General features: G+C 35.8%; 1 protein-coding gene across 5 annotated transcripts in view; it reads left to right on the top strand.

Annotated features, from left to right (window-relative positions):
- LPGAT1 (lysophosphatidylglycerol acyltransferase 1) overlaps window positions 1–13,885 on the top strand; it is a 120,110-nt gene that overhangs the window by 87,377 nt on the left and 18,848 nt on the right. For all 5 annotated transcript variants that reach the window (XM_059145053.1, XM_059145054.1, XM_059145051.1 and 2 more), the window contains one exon: window positions 2,456–2,582. In XM_059145053.1, coding sequence (XP_059001036.1) covers window positions 2,456–2,582 — 127 coding nt within the window. The remainder of the gene's footprint in view (window positions 1–2,455; window positions 2,583–13,885) is intronic.

Below are 13,885 nucleotides of genomic sequence, written 5' to 3'. Positions count from 1 at the left end.
ATAGCTTCAGACAGACATGGTGGCAATGTCAGCCAAGCCAAAGCTTGAAGGCAAAGGTCTTCCAAATAGGATTAGTTGCACTAATAAAGACTGCTGCTTTTTAAATAGTTCTGCCCAGTCAGTAATACCCTGTGGTGTTCTAGATCTCAAGGGTAGGGGCTATTGTCATATTGATCACACAATCATGAAGACGTGTTTTTTCTCTTAGAGAGAAATAATTTCTTTTTATAATGAAAGCAGAGTAGCTTCTTGTTTATCTTAACTTGGTTAGAATTTTTACTGTAGCTGCTTAGGAAAAATTATAAGAAGTTTTAGAAAGTTATATATCCCAAAAGTAGTTTCACTTGTCTTTTATCATTTTCTTCTCAGTGTTTTGGTATTTTGTATTTTATTTTCTCTAGTGTTGATATTTACTATTTAGTGTTCTGTTCCATATAAGTACAGAACGTGCCTTGTCTCTTTTAATATATGATCCATATACTGGGGCGCCCAGGGGGCTCAGTAGGTTGAGCATTTGACTTGATCTTGGCTCTGGTCTTGATTTCAGGGTCATGAGTTTGGGGCCCACGCTGGGCCCCACATTGGGCTCCACGCTGGGAGGGGAACCTACTTTAAAAATAAATAAATAAATATACACGCGCACACACACACATATGTATAGGATCCATATATGTATCAAAGTTGTGTCTGATTAAAAGGGATAGTATTTTTTTGTTTATTATATGATTTAATAGATACTCAACTTAACTCTGGTGATTTTTCCCAATAATTTTATTATAAAAATTTTCAAGCATATGTAAAAAATTGAAAGAATTTTATAGTTAATATCCACTAGCTGACCAACTAGATTCTATAATTAAAATTTTACTATATTTGCTTTATTCTGTCTTTTTCTGCCCTTCTATCAATCCATTAGTCCATCTTGTTTGTTTTTTAGTGTAATCAAATAAGTTGCAGACATCAGTATACTTTACTCCTAAACGTTTCAGCATATGTATATCACTGATAGCTTGTGAAATGTGTTTCTTTTTTTTTTTTTTTTAATATTTTATTTATTTATTTGTCATAGAGAGAGAAGCGAGAGCGAGCACAGGCAGACAGAGTGGCAGGCAGAGGCAGAGGGAGAAGCAGGCTCCCTGCCAAGCAAGGAGCCCGATGTGGGACAAGATCCCAGGACGCTGGGATCATGACCTGAGCCGAAGGCAGCCGCTTAACCAACTGAGCCACCCAGGCGTACCGTTAAATGTGTTTCTTTACACATTTACTTTCCTTTGTTCCTTTAGCAGTAGGTTATTTAAACATTTTTTTAAACCTATTTCTGTGGTATCTTTCCCCTTTAGAATATTTCTAAAGTTTTTTAAAGCTTAAGGTCACTTTTTAGTGAAGTAAAGTAAAATATCATTGATTCTTAATGCACATTTAGACTTACATTTTAGAACAGGTTTTATTTTTTTAGAGATCTCTTAAATACTTCAGACAAAGGACAGACTATCACCCAAGTCGGGCTCTCAGCATTCTCTGTGAGGATTCCCTCTCAATTCTTGTTCAACTTTGTACTCCATGCTGGGAATAGAAGCAGGAGGCCAATAACCAAAGTAAACAGAACTTCCCCACAGCCTCTTGATAATTGCAGTTACCTGCCTTACCTACCAAAGAGTGGATGGTTTTACTGCTTTATTTGCATAGAACTCTTGCTAAAGTGGGAGGGTTTTTTTTGTTTGTCTGTGTTAAATAAGAATAGCAACTGACAATCCTATGTCAATAAAATGCTTAATTTGGGGCCTTATTCCAGCATTTATTAATGTCTTCCAGGTATCACAAATCTTGGTGTTTATATTATATTGTATTGTATTTGGCGAATGGATTTATTTTGAGAACTGTTTTTGTTGTTTTTTTTTTTTACTTTTGTAATGTGATACTTTAGCTTCTGACTTTTTCATAGGCTAGGTTTTATGAGCGATAAAATATAACTTAGACCTTGACAGTGCACTGTTGTATTGAATGCTTGAATGGTGCATGTCCAATAAATAATAGTGCTTTGTTATTTGCTTATTTGTTTGAGATTCAGCCATTTCATATAAGGAAATACTTGATACCATCCTAACTGTATCAATGAAACAGTAACACCAGAGTTCATCCTGTTTTCATAAAGCAGAAGATACATCAGTATGCTTTGTTTATACTATATTTTATAAATGGTATAAAAATTGATCCAACTTTGGGGTGCCTGGGTGGCTCAGTGTGTTAAGCCTCTGCCTTCAGCTCAGGTCATAATCCCAGGGTCCTGGGATCAAGCCCAGCATCGGGCTCTCTGCTGAGCAGGGAGCCTGCTTCCCTTCCTCTCTCTCTGCTGGCCTCTCTGCCTCCTTGTGATCTCTGCCTATGAAATAAAGAAATAAAATCTTTAAAAAAAAAAATTGATCCAATTTTAACTTGTTTTTTGCTGTGTCCTCAGGTAGCAAATCGAAAGGCCTCCAATGGATAATAGATACAACTATAGCTTATCCCAAAGCTGAACCTATAGATATTCAGACCTGGATCCTCGGGTACAGGAAACCAACCATCACACATGTACATTACAGGTAAGAATTCTGTGTTAGTAACTCAGTATATACCCAACATAAAGTACTATCTCAGGACAGTGGTTTAATATTAAATTTTTAATCAATCGTGAAAATAGTTGGCTCAAAACCATTCTTATGCTGACTTCTTAATATGAAAATATCATTTGAAGTAGTTATTTTCACTGAGTGATAAAAGTCTCTAAATAAAAACGGCATTCTGGAGGCACTGTCATTACTTGATTGCTTGACACTCTGAACAGAAGTACTAAAGGCAAACATCAGGCATATATGTATATGTATTTTACACATATATATAATATATACATACATATATACTCATTTGGGCTAAGTAGATTTTTATTAATAGAAATGGAATTTGTATTTAAATCATGCAGTTTCCTAAGATTTTCTAAATGATTAAATTGAGAATTTAGTTATGCTTACACTTTAAAATTTTAATGTTTTAATATTTAACATTTTAATATGGCATTTGCATAAACAACAGCAAACATATTTACTGAATATTCTGTACCAGCTTCTTGAGACTTTTTTAATGTAGGTTGCTTTTTAAAAAGATGTTTATAACAAAGTGCCATACTGATGAAGCCTGAATAGACTTGGTCGCTCTATGAGGCATTTATCTTAATTTCCTGGTCAAAGATCTCAACCCTTGGCAACTAGTTACAAAGTGGGTGTTGTGGAAGACTGAGGAATCCCAGACCTGTACCTTGAAACAAATATTACATTTTATGTTAACTTAAAAAAACAAAACAAAGTGAGCAGTTGGTCCCTTACAGGATCACAATTGCCACAAAAGCCCTCAACTCAAGAGGAAAACTACTCAAATTACGTACTCATTAAAAGTAAATAGGTGCATGTTTTCATATGTGTAAACGATCATAATTTTACAAATAGAAGTACAGAGTTGGAAAAATCTGAAACTAAAGTTTTAAGACTTAAATGTTAAAATTTGGGGTTTTGATATGAAAGAGATAACTATCAAATTACAGTTGATTCCGCTGTGTGACTTACATTGCCAGATTGTGAAGGTCATATGTAAGGTAAGAAAGTAATTCTTGGTGACCGCCTGGACTCCATTCCATGTATGTTGTCCATTTTACTTACGTAGCACTTCCTGTGGAAAAAGCAGTATGCTAGGCCCTGCAAGAATTTTTCCACGAAGAGTTTCATTTTCATATCCATGAAACTTATCTAGCCTTCAGTAAATTTTTAAATTGCAATCTATAAATGAAACTCAATTCTGGGGCCCAGGCCCAAAACATACAACTCTGGGGTATATGTTTAAGACACGTGTAGATTGTATTTGCATGGGGTATACATAACTTTACCTAGCACAGCACACCCAAAAGGAACATTAACAAGATAGGCATTTTATTATAGTTGACCCTGCTTTCTTATTTAACCAATAAAAAGAAAACAATTTTAGTTTATAGATGAAAAAAATGCATGGAATCATAAGGGATATAAGAAATTGAAGAAATGTCCACTTTTCACAAAATTATTTTAACAGGAGTAAGTTCAAGGTCTTTAAATTCACTTGAAGCAGGGGTTCTTAACCTGGATGGACCTAAGAATATTTTTTTGCCTTCAAAATTAGGTGTTACTTTAATTTAAATTTTGTTTTAATTTGAGTATAGTGGACACACAGTGTCCCATTAGCTTCAGGTGTACAGCACAGTGATTCAGCTTCTGTTATGCTCACCATGAGTGCAACTGCCATCTGAACTCAGAGAATTTTTTAACCCAGTCTCTGTGCAAAATTTTGTGTACGTCTGCAGTTCTCTGCAGAGAAGTTTCACAGCTTTTGATCTAGTCTCAAAATAGATTAAGGATTTAAAAAAAGAATAAGGACTCCTGATTTAGAGATCAAAACCAAATAGTAGATAAAAGATGTGGAATGGTTAGTTTGATACAGAAAAATACTTCTACTGATCAAATTGAAGCATTTGAGAAATATGTTTGATTATAGAAACTTTATTATTAGACATAGAAATAATGAAGAAAATTCTAAAATATTAGATTAGCAAAGATTAAATCATGATGTAGAATCACATCCTAAAATTTTAATGATAGTACACATTATGCCCACTTATTTATTTATATATACATACTCACATACACACACACTTCCTAGGAGACTTGGGACAGGTAAAGAGATAAACTCTTCTTCACGGAAATTTAATAAGAAGAGTTTGTTTGGAAAAGGAAAGGACTTGTGTTCAGATGGAAAAGGGAGGGGAAATGAAAGGAGCTGGAGAGAAAGAGGGGTCTTGGTATCAGGATCGTTTTGAGGGTTTGCAAGAAGTTTGTGAGAAGGGATGTGGGCCATGACCGTGGCAGCTCCCAGGGATAAATCTCTACTACCCACACTTTGACTCCGTCCCCTCCTGTACTGTTCTAGGCCATCTGGACACCCTGGAAGATAGGAAAGAAAGAATTGTTGTTTGGTTTAGTTGGGCTTTGGGGGGTGCTTCCCCCTACCTACAGTTTTCAATCCCAAAATAAACTGTTTATTGCTTATCTTAGATTTTTCCTGGTAGGAATAGCACCATTGAAATTAAAATAAATTTAAACAAACATGGTACTCCTCACCCATTTTTTTTTTTATTTCCCGTTCTCAGAGAGATTGGTTTTTTTGTTCAAACTCTCCAGTTGTTTGGTTATATTTTTAAAACTTTAAACAAGGATGAGATGTTTCCGATTAGAATAAGAGATTTAAAATGCAACATTGGAAATCATATATACATGAATATGAATAATATAAATGAGGTCAAATCTCTTTCTCTTTTATTTTTATTTATTTTATTTTTATTTTTATTTATTTGACAGGCAGAGATTACAAGTAGGCAGAGAGGCAGGCAGAGAGAGAGAGGAAGCAGGCCTCCCCGCTGAGCAGAGAGCCCGACATAGGGCATGATCCCAGAACCCTGGGATCATGACCTGAGCCAAAGGCAGAGGCTTTAATTCACTGAGCCACCCAGGAGGCGCCCCTCTTTTTCTTTCAATGTGGGGAGGCTGGTAAGAAAAACTGAACAGCACTGACTGGTTCAAGTGGGGAATGGGTGCCCAGAGAGAAAGGAAAAGTGCTCAGGAGACTGTCAAGTTCACTGAAAAATAGTAGTTTTGCTTAATGTTGCCTTATCTTCATCCATAGGCAGATTTTAATGATTATTAATTAATTTTTTTCCTGCAATTAAGCATAATTTACCCAGAACCTTTCTATTAAGCCATATGATGCAATTTTGTTTCATATTATGCAGAAAGTATTTGTTTCTTCTTAGCCCCAGCTGACTTTTTTTTTAATAAAGCGCTCTCTCAGTCTTAGAAAATTTAATTGAAATGATTATCTGGTGATTATGGTGTAGCTGGGCAAGTTGGTACTGTTGCTAGTTTTTTTCAGCATAAGCTAGAGGAGTGTACATGTGAAAGTCAAAAATTAATTACTCTTCTGCTCAGCATTTATCAGATCCCACTTAGAGCACTATATGTATTTTAAAAGAAATAATGCAGTTAGTAGAAGGTTATGAAAATACCAAATATATATAAATCCTGGAACACGAGTACCACTTGAGTGACCATTTTAGATCAAACCAAAGCAAATTTGGTGGTGGTAATAATTAAATGAAACATAATTCTAAGGGAAGCTGCACATTGGAAATAGAAACAGGTTAAGGAAAATTTTAGCAATTCATAAGTACTAAATCTGTAATATGTTTCTGTATATGTGAAGTACTTCTACCATATTTTAGGTAAATTTCACGGAGGGCAGTAACTGTCCTTTCCCGTGGGACACATCTGTGCCTCTGGGTGGCTCGGGTACTCTCAGAACACCGTTACATTCTTGACCATCAGAATGTACTTGGAAAACAATACAGTTGTGATCATTCAACATTACTTAACATTAATCTGTAGTTGGGCCATTTTTTATTTCTTTAATACATTTCTCTTCTTGGAAATTATTGTCAAGGCTGTCAGGTAATCTCCACTCCCTGTTCTGTACCTCATCGGAACATACTGTGACAGGTGTATGGAGATTTCTGAGCAAAAAAAGGCATTTTGGGGGGCACCTGGCTGGTGCCCTGACTGGCATCTGAGATACATGTGATTTTTTATCTTGGGTGATGAGTTAAAGCCCCACATTGGGTGCAGATTACTTAAATAAATAAAAAAAAATTTTTTCCCTGTAGAGTGAATCCAATTATGATATGTTAGTAAAACTAAATGCTTAGAAAACATTTTGTCTTTATTTAAGTAAGAAAAGACTAGATTACCAGAAGGTATAGCAGAATATTCATCCAGATTTTAAGTTTCTATACTGATGCTTAGGAAAAAAGCACAAGAATCCAAAAGCTTACTTGAAGTGTTCTAAAACAAACTCTTTTTTTTCCCCCAATAGCATTGGGAAATTGTCCATTCACTTCTTACTTCTTGGGTTTGTATGTTCATTTTAGGATGTTATATGTTGTATAGGATTTCTGGAAGAGACAAACCCTAAAACTGCAAATATATATGTTACCATATGCTGTAAAGTACTTTTCTAAAATACCACATAAAGGAGAAAGTAAACATTTGTGATGTGGTGTATACTAGATTGTACCTTACAGATAGATAGCATTGTTATCTGTCAAAAGTCAAACTTTTGAGGCAGGTGTTTGGAGCTTATTCCTTAGAAAACTTGGAGTAAGTGGTGATTCAGTACCCAGACCATTTTGCTAATTAAACCCAGCGCATATGGAGCCGCATAGGCAGCCCATCTGAGGATCTTCCTGGCTAGAGGTTGCGCCTGCTTCAGTGAATGCATTGTTTGAGCATCAGATGATACATTGATAAAATGTTTTTAAAAACCACAAAGCACCTTACTAATACAAAATACCATTAGGAAGATATATAAAGTGTGTATGGATTATTGATAAATCCAATGTTAATAATTTACCATTCCCTGCAGATTAATCTTGGGCCACTTAATTAGTTTAAAAGATGGCCTTTCTTATTCCTTATTTCCCGATATTATGTATTGTTTAACTAGGGGAATATGTTTTATTAGTAGGCATACAGCCACACTATTGATTTTTTTCAAAAGCAATGCTTGTTTGTAAAGAGGAACTAAGCCTTAATTATAAGAAACATTTGAGGGGACAACTCTTTCCTCCTACTTTCCCTTTTATATTATTACTGTCACACTGGAAGATAGCTTCTTCCTATTAAAGAAGTAATGGGCATGACGTGCTGCTGTTAAGGACTTAATAGGAAAATTAAACATGATTAGATTTTAACTACAGGGATGGAATGTTTATGAGGATAAAAGCAAAAGTAATCAGTGCCCTTAATATAAATGTCTGCTTTACTCCAGAGTAGGACAGTGAGTTCGAAAAAAATGGTCTTCTTGGGCAGAAGTAGCTTATATTTTTATTTTTAAAATCTTAAATGGGGCACCTGGGTGGCTCAGTGGGGTAAGCCTCTGCCTTCAGCTCAGGTCATGATCTCAGGGTTCGGGGATCGAGCCCCACATGGGGCTCTCTGCTTATCAGGGAACCTGCTTCTCCTTCTCCCTCTGCCTGCCTCTCTACCTACTTGTGATCTCTGTCTCTCAAATAAATAAATAAAATATTAAAAATAAAATAAAATAAAATAAAATCTTAAAGAACGATCTAACCTTGAGTGTAGGTAGTAGCATAGATAGATTACAAAAGTCAGACGTGTTGCTTTCATGTCTTATTTGATTGGAATTTTGGTGATTTTGGAGAAGGCATTCCACTAGGGACTTTGAGCAAGAACTTACTTTCAGTTTTGGAGGGAGGGAACTCATTCAGCAAAGGATTTTTTTAACTAATAATTTTAAAGAAAATAGGCTCACTAGAGGTGCCTGGCTGGCTCAGTCAGTAGAGCATGCGACTCTTGATTTTTAGGGTCGTGAGTTCCTGCCCCACATTGGGTGTAGAGATAACTTAAAAATAAAATCTTAAAAAAAAAAAAAAAAAGTGCTCACTAGCAAGAATGGACAAATGTTGACATTTTAAAATATTTGCTTTAGGATTTTTTATTAATGAAAGAAAACATTTCTTGTGAAGTTAAGTTGCCATTATGTCCCCTCCCAATTCCATCCCCTTCTTTCCCAACCATTGAAGTATCATAATTGGTGTGTAGCCTTCCTGTCCTAATATTTTTATTACACAGATACACTTATAATATATAATATTCTATATGTGTTTTTTTAAATGTAGGTAATCATAGGTGATTTATCATTTTACAACATGTACTTTTCCTCTCTGCATTATTTTCTAGTTTTTTTATCTTTATGTTTCCCTTTCATTCATTTGAACTACTATCACTATTTAACTGTTCTGATGATTGTCACACATCATCAATCCTTTCTCCTATTGTTGGATACCTGTTTTCGCAGTATTTTTGCTTTTATAATAAACAGTGTCACAGTGAATATTTTTATACCTCTTTCACTAAGCATATGCTAGTAAAGTGAGCGTTAAAGTAGGGAATGTGTGTGCCCAGTGTGAAAGTGCTAGATCTTAGGGTGCGTGCATTTTCACCTTTCCTGGTTCTCCCAGTGGTTACATCAGATTACAATCTCATTAGCAGTATATAAGAGATCATCTCTTCCAATATGTCAAAGTCATCACCTTTAACTTTTGCAAATGTGATACATTTGAAATGTTATATCATTATTTATTTATTTATTATTATTTTTTAAAAGATTTTATTTATTTGACAGAGATCACAAGTAGGCAGAGAGGCAGACAGAGAGAGAGGAGGAGGAAGCTGGCTCCCTGCCAAGCAGAGAGCCCGATGCGGGTCTCGATCCCAGGACCCCGAGATCACGACCTGAGCCGAAGGCAGAGACTTAACCCACTGAGCCACCCAGGCACCCTGTTGTATCATTATTTAGTCCTCGGGTTTCATATTTATGAAATGAGTGATAATCCTGTAACCTGATAGTAAGATACATTCCTGTAAAACATAACATTAAGGCAAAGCTAGCGTCTTTATCTAGGTATTCAGTCACTGTTAGAAATCTTACTGGTTCACTTACTGATGTCTGTCGTCCCCCTCTAGAACATAACCTCCTTGGGAGAAGATACTTCGTCTTGTTGACAACTCCCAAAGCAATGCTGGCATATAGCAGAAATTCAGTACTTAACGAATGTGTGAAGGCTAGAGTTTATGCAGTCTAAACATGCACTTTCCAGTGAGAGCAGCCTCTGGCCATGTAGCCATTGAGCTCCTGAGATGTGTCTAGTCTGCTTCCAGATGTTTTGTAAATGTAAAACACACACTGGATTCAACAACTAGTAGGAAAAAGGACTGTAAAATATCTCAATAATTCTTGATGACATGTTGAAGTGATAATATTTTAGATTTGAGGGGTTAAAAGGTTACATTACTTTAACATTATTAGATCTCCTCTGTTACATACTTTGTAAAGTACTAAGTTTATTTTCAAAAATAGAAGTATGCGACCATGGAAAATATTTCATAGAGCATGCTCACTTTAAATTCCTTAATATTTCCTTTTAATATTTGTTCTTATATATGTTTTTAATGTAGCTACAGTATGTATAAAAGTTCATTTGTATTCTACTTTTCCCATATAACTTTTTTAAAAAAAGATTTTATTTATTTGACAGAAAAAGCGAGAGAGCACAAGGAGGGGGACCAGCAGAGGGAGAGGAGAAGCAAGCTCCCCACTGAGCAGGGAGCCCAAGGGCCTGAATCCCAGGACCCTGGGATCATGACCTGAGCCAAAGGCAGATGCTTAACCAACTGAGCCACCCAGGCGCCCTTCCCATATAGCATTTTAATGAACATTGTCCCCATACTATTTATGTACTAGGTGTTAAGATTACAAATTTTATAAGTATTTTAAAATATTATTACAGGGGTGCCTGGGTGGCTCAGTGGGTTAAGCCGCTGCCTTTGGCTCAGGTCATGATCTCAGGGTCCTGGGATTGAGTCCCGCATCGGGCTCTCTGCTCAGCAGGGAGCCTGCTTCCCTCTCTCTCTCTGCCTGCCTCTCCGTCTACTTGTGATCTCTCTCTGTCAAATAAATAAATAAAATCTTTAAAAATATATATATATCATTACAAAGTCTACATTTTTAGTGACTTTCTAATTCCTACTTAGTGTATACATTTAATGACCCATTTCCTCATTAGCCATAGACTTGTCAGGTTTTATTTTTGACTTTTAATGACACCATGCTGAATATATTAGTTCTTACATATAGCTTCCTCCACCCTGTGTTTTAGATTCCTTTATAGTAGATATTTTTAACCTGTTACTTCTGATGTTAGTATTAACATAATACTTCTGATGAGTATTATTAAAACGACATCTGAATGGGAAGAGTGATTGTCAGAGGGATGAGGGCAAACTTATTTTTGAGAAAAATTACCAACACTTAAAAACAATATAATATTTTAAGGGGTGCCTGGGTGGCTCTGTGGGTTAAGCCTCTGCCTTTGGCTCAGGTCATGGTCTCAGGGTCCCAGGATCGAGCCCTGCATCAGGCTCTCTGCTCAGTGGGGAGCCTGCTTCCCTCTTTTCTCTCTCTGCCTGCCTTTCTGACTACTTGTGATCTCTCTCTCCATCAAATAAATAAATAAAAACTTTTAAAAAACCCAATATAATATTTTAGTAATTTTATGCATAATAAACCTAATGTATTTATGATTATTATGTCATTTTAGTTTTCCTTTTTGTTTTTTTCTTACTTCCTAAAACAACAAAATTTTAAAATTCACAATAAACAAAATTTAAAAGTCACAAGTTTTTATACATTTTAGACTATAATTTCAGAAATAGTTTTTCCCTCTTAAACTTTTATTATGGAAAATATCAAACCTGTAAATTCAGCCTCATGTACCTATTTTACTCTGATGGGCAATGTTGTTTTCCCTGTGCTATTTGCCAGATCCTGCTGGACTATTTTGAAGGAAGTCTCAGATACCATATCATTTCATTTGTAAATAATTCATTATATATTCTCTAAAATATAAGAATTCTTTGGCTAAAAATTACATATTATCATACCTAAAAATATTAATAATAGTTCATTAATGCCATCAAATATCTAAACAGTAACCAAATTTTCTGAATTATCTCTTAAATGATTTGTTAAAAACAGTTTGAATTCAGTTAGATTGCAATTAGTCAGTATATCTCTTAAATTTCTTCTTATTTACTGATTCCCTCCTCTTTTTCTTTTCTTTGGAGTTTGTTTTTTAAGGATACCAGATCATTTGCCATGTAGAGTTTGCTACAATTTGATTTTGTCAATTTTATCCTATGTATTCCTCTGCCCCTTCTATTTCCTGTTAATCGGTAGGTAGATACTAAAACTTTATCAGATTGAAGTTTGAATTTGCTTGACAAGAAACACCATAAATGGTGATGCTTACTTCTCAGGAGGCATATAATGTCTGGTTGTCTGTCAGAAGTAGCTTTGGAATGCTGGATTTTTAGTTAAAATTTTCAAAACAGGGGCACCTGGATGGCTCAGTCAGTTAGGCATTGAGTTTTTCCCTCATCCCTCTGATAACTCTTGATCTCTGCTCAGGTCTTGATCTCAAGAGTTCCGAGTTCAAGCCCCACCTCAGGCTTTGCACCCAGCGTGGAGCCTACTTTAAAAATAAATAAATAAAGTAAAATAAATTTCAAAATAAATATATCCTATGCTTTGAGGGGAAAAAAATGGTACTTCCTTATTCATCCCTTTAACCATGAACAATAATGTCAGGAATTTCAATTTTGAATTGGGGCCTCTTCTGGCACTGAACACATAATGAGCATCAGTTTTGCCTGAAAACCCTCCTAATGATCCTATAAGGAGGTCCATTATTTTTTTGTTTTGGTTTTTTTTTGGGGGGGTTCATAGTCTTATATTATTTTGTGAGCCATTAGAAAGGGCTTTCCCCCGTGTCCCACGCTATAAAGGCTTGGTGATGTTCTAAACTTAATTGAAAATGAACTATGGGTCATCCACTGAGATGACTGTTGGTTGTTTTAGTCAGGGTTCTCTTCAGAGAAATAGAGCTGATAGGTTATACAGAGTGATCTGTAAGAGGAAATTCAATTTAGGAACTGGCTTTTGTGATTATGGAGGCCGAGAATTCCCATAGTTTGTGATCTACAAGCTGAAGAACCAGGAAAGCCAATGGTCAACTCAGTCCGAGTCCCATGGTCTGCAAAAGGGAGGGAAGGGGGAGATGATACCTATCTAGTCCCTGTCGGAGTCTGAAAACCCAAGAAGCAGAAGTACTATTGTCCCTAGGTCAGGAGAAGATGGATGTCTTAGCTCCAGTGGAGACAGAAGAGTCACTCTTCTTCCAGTTTTTGTTCTGTTCAGGCACTGAACAGATTGTATGACACCCACCTGCATTGGTGGGAGCAGTCCTCTCAGTCTACTAATTGCAATGTTAATCTCTGCTAGGCATACCTAGAAATAATGTTTCCCAGCTATCTGGGCATTCCTTGGCCCAGTCAAGTTGGCATATAACCATCACAATAGTCTACCTAGTTGACCATCTGTTTACAGAGTTCAGCAATCTTTTTTTTTTTTTTTAATTTAAATTAAATTGTCCAACATAGAGTACATCATGAGTTTCAGATTTGGAGTTCGATGATTCATCAGTTGTGTATCATATCCAGTGCTTGATATAAAATCACTATAGAAAAATCAGTGGTATCCCTTAGCCTGGCAATAAATACAAATATAATTTTTTTTAAAAAAGAGACTATTCTCAGAAGCAAGAAGACTGTAAAATACCTCACAGTAAAATTTAACAAAAAATGTGTCAGACTTGTATGAAGAAAAAAATATAAAACTTCACTGACAAACATAAAAGACCTGAATAAATGTGAAAGAGAGACTGTGCTCATACAGGGGAGGACTCAAAATTAGCAAGATGTCCGTTCTCCCAAATTAATCTATAAATATAACACGATTGCAATTACATTACATACAGGAGGGTTTTTCTGGAAACTTGACAAAATGGTTTTAAAATTCCTTTGAGAGAGTAAAGATAACTGAATACAGAGAAGATAGTTTGAAGATGAAAGAAACAAAGGAATTCTTCCTACCAGATGTCAAGGCTTACTATAATTAAAACAGTGTAGTATGAGGGCAGGATCAGATCAAAGGAAAGATTCGAAAATCCAGACTTCTTTGGGGACTTGTGTATGATTAAGTAAGTATCCCGTATCAGTGGGACACAGACTATTCAATAAATGAAGTGGTTTGGGACCATTGGTTCTCTACAGGGCAGTGACTGCCGGGGAGTTGCTGT

The sequence above is a fragment of the Mustela lutreola genome, chromosome 14, assembly GCF_030435805.1.
Source record: "Mustela lutreola isolate mMusLut2 chromosome 14, mMusLut2.pri, whole genome shotgun sequence".
Lineage (NCBI taxonomy): Eukaryota > Metazoa > Chordata > Mammalia > Carnivora > Mustelidae > Mustela > Mustela lutreola.
The sequence above is the reverse complement of the archived record's forward strand: the minus strand, read 5'-3'. Positions and strand labels throughout refer to the sequence as shown.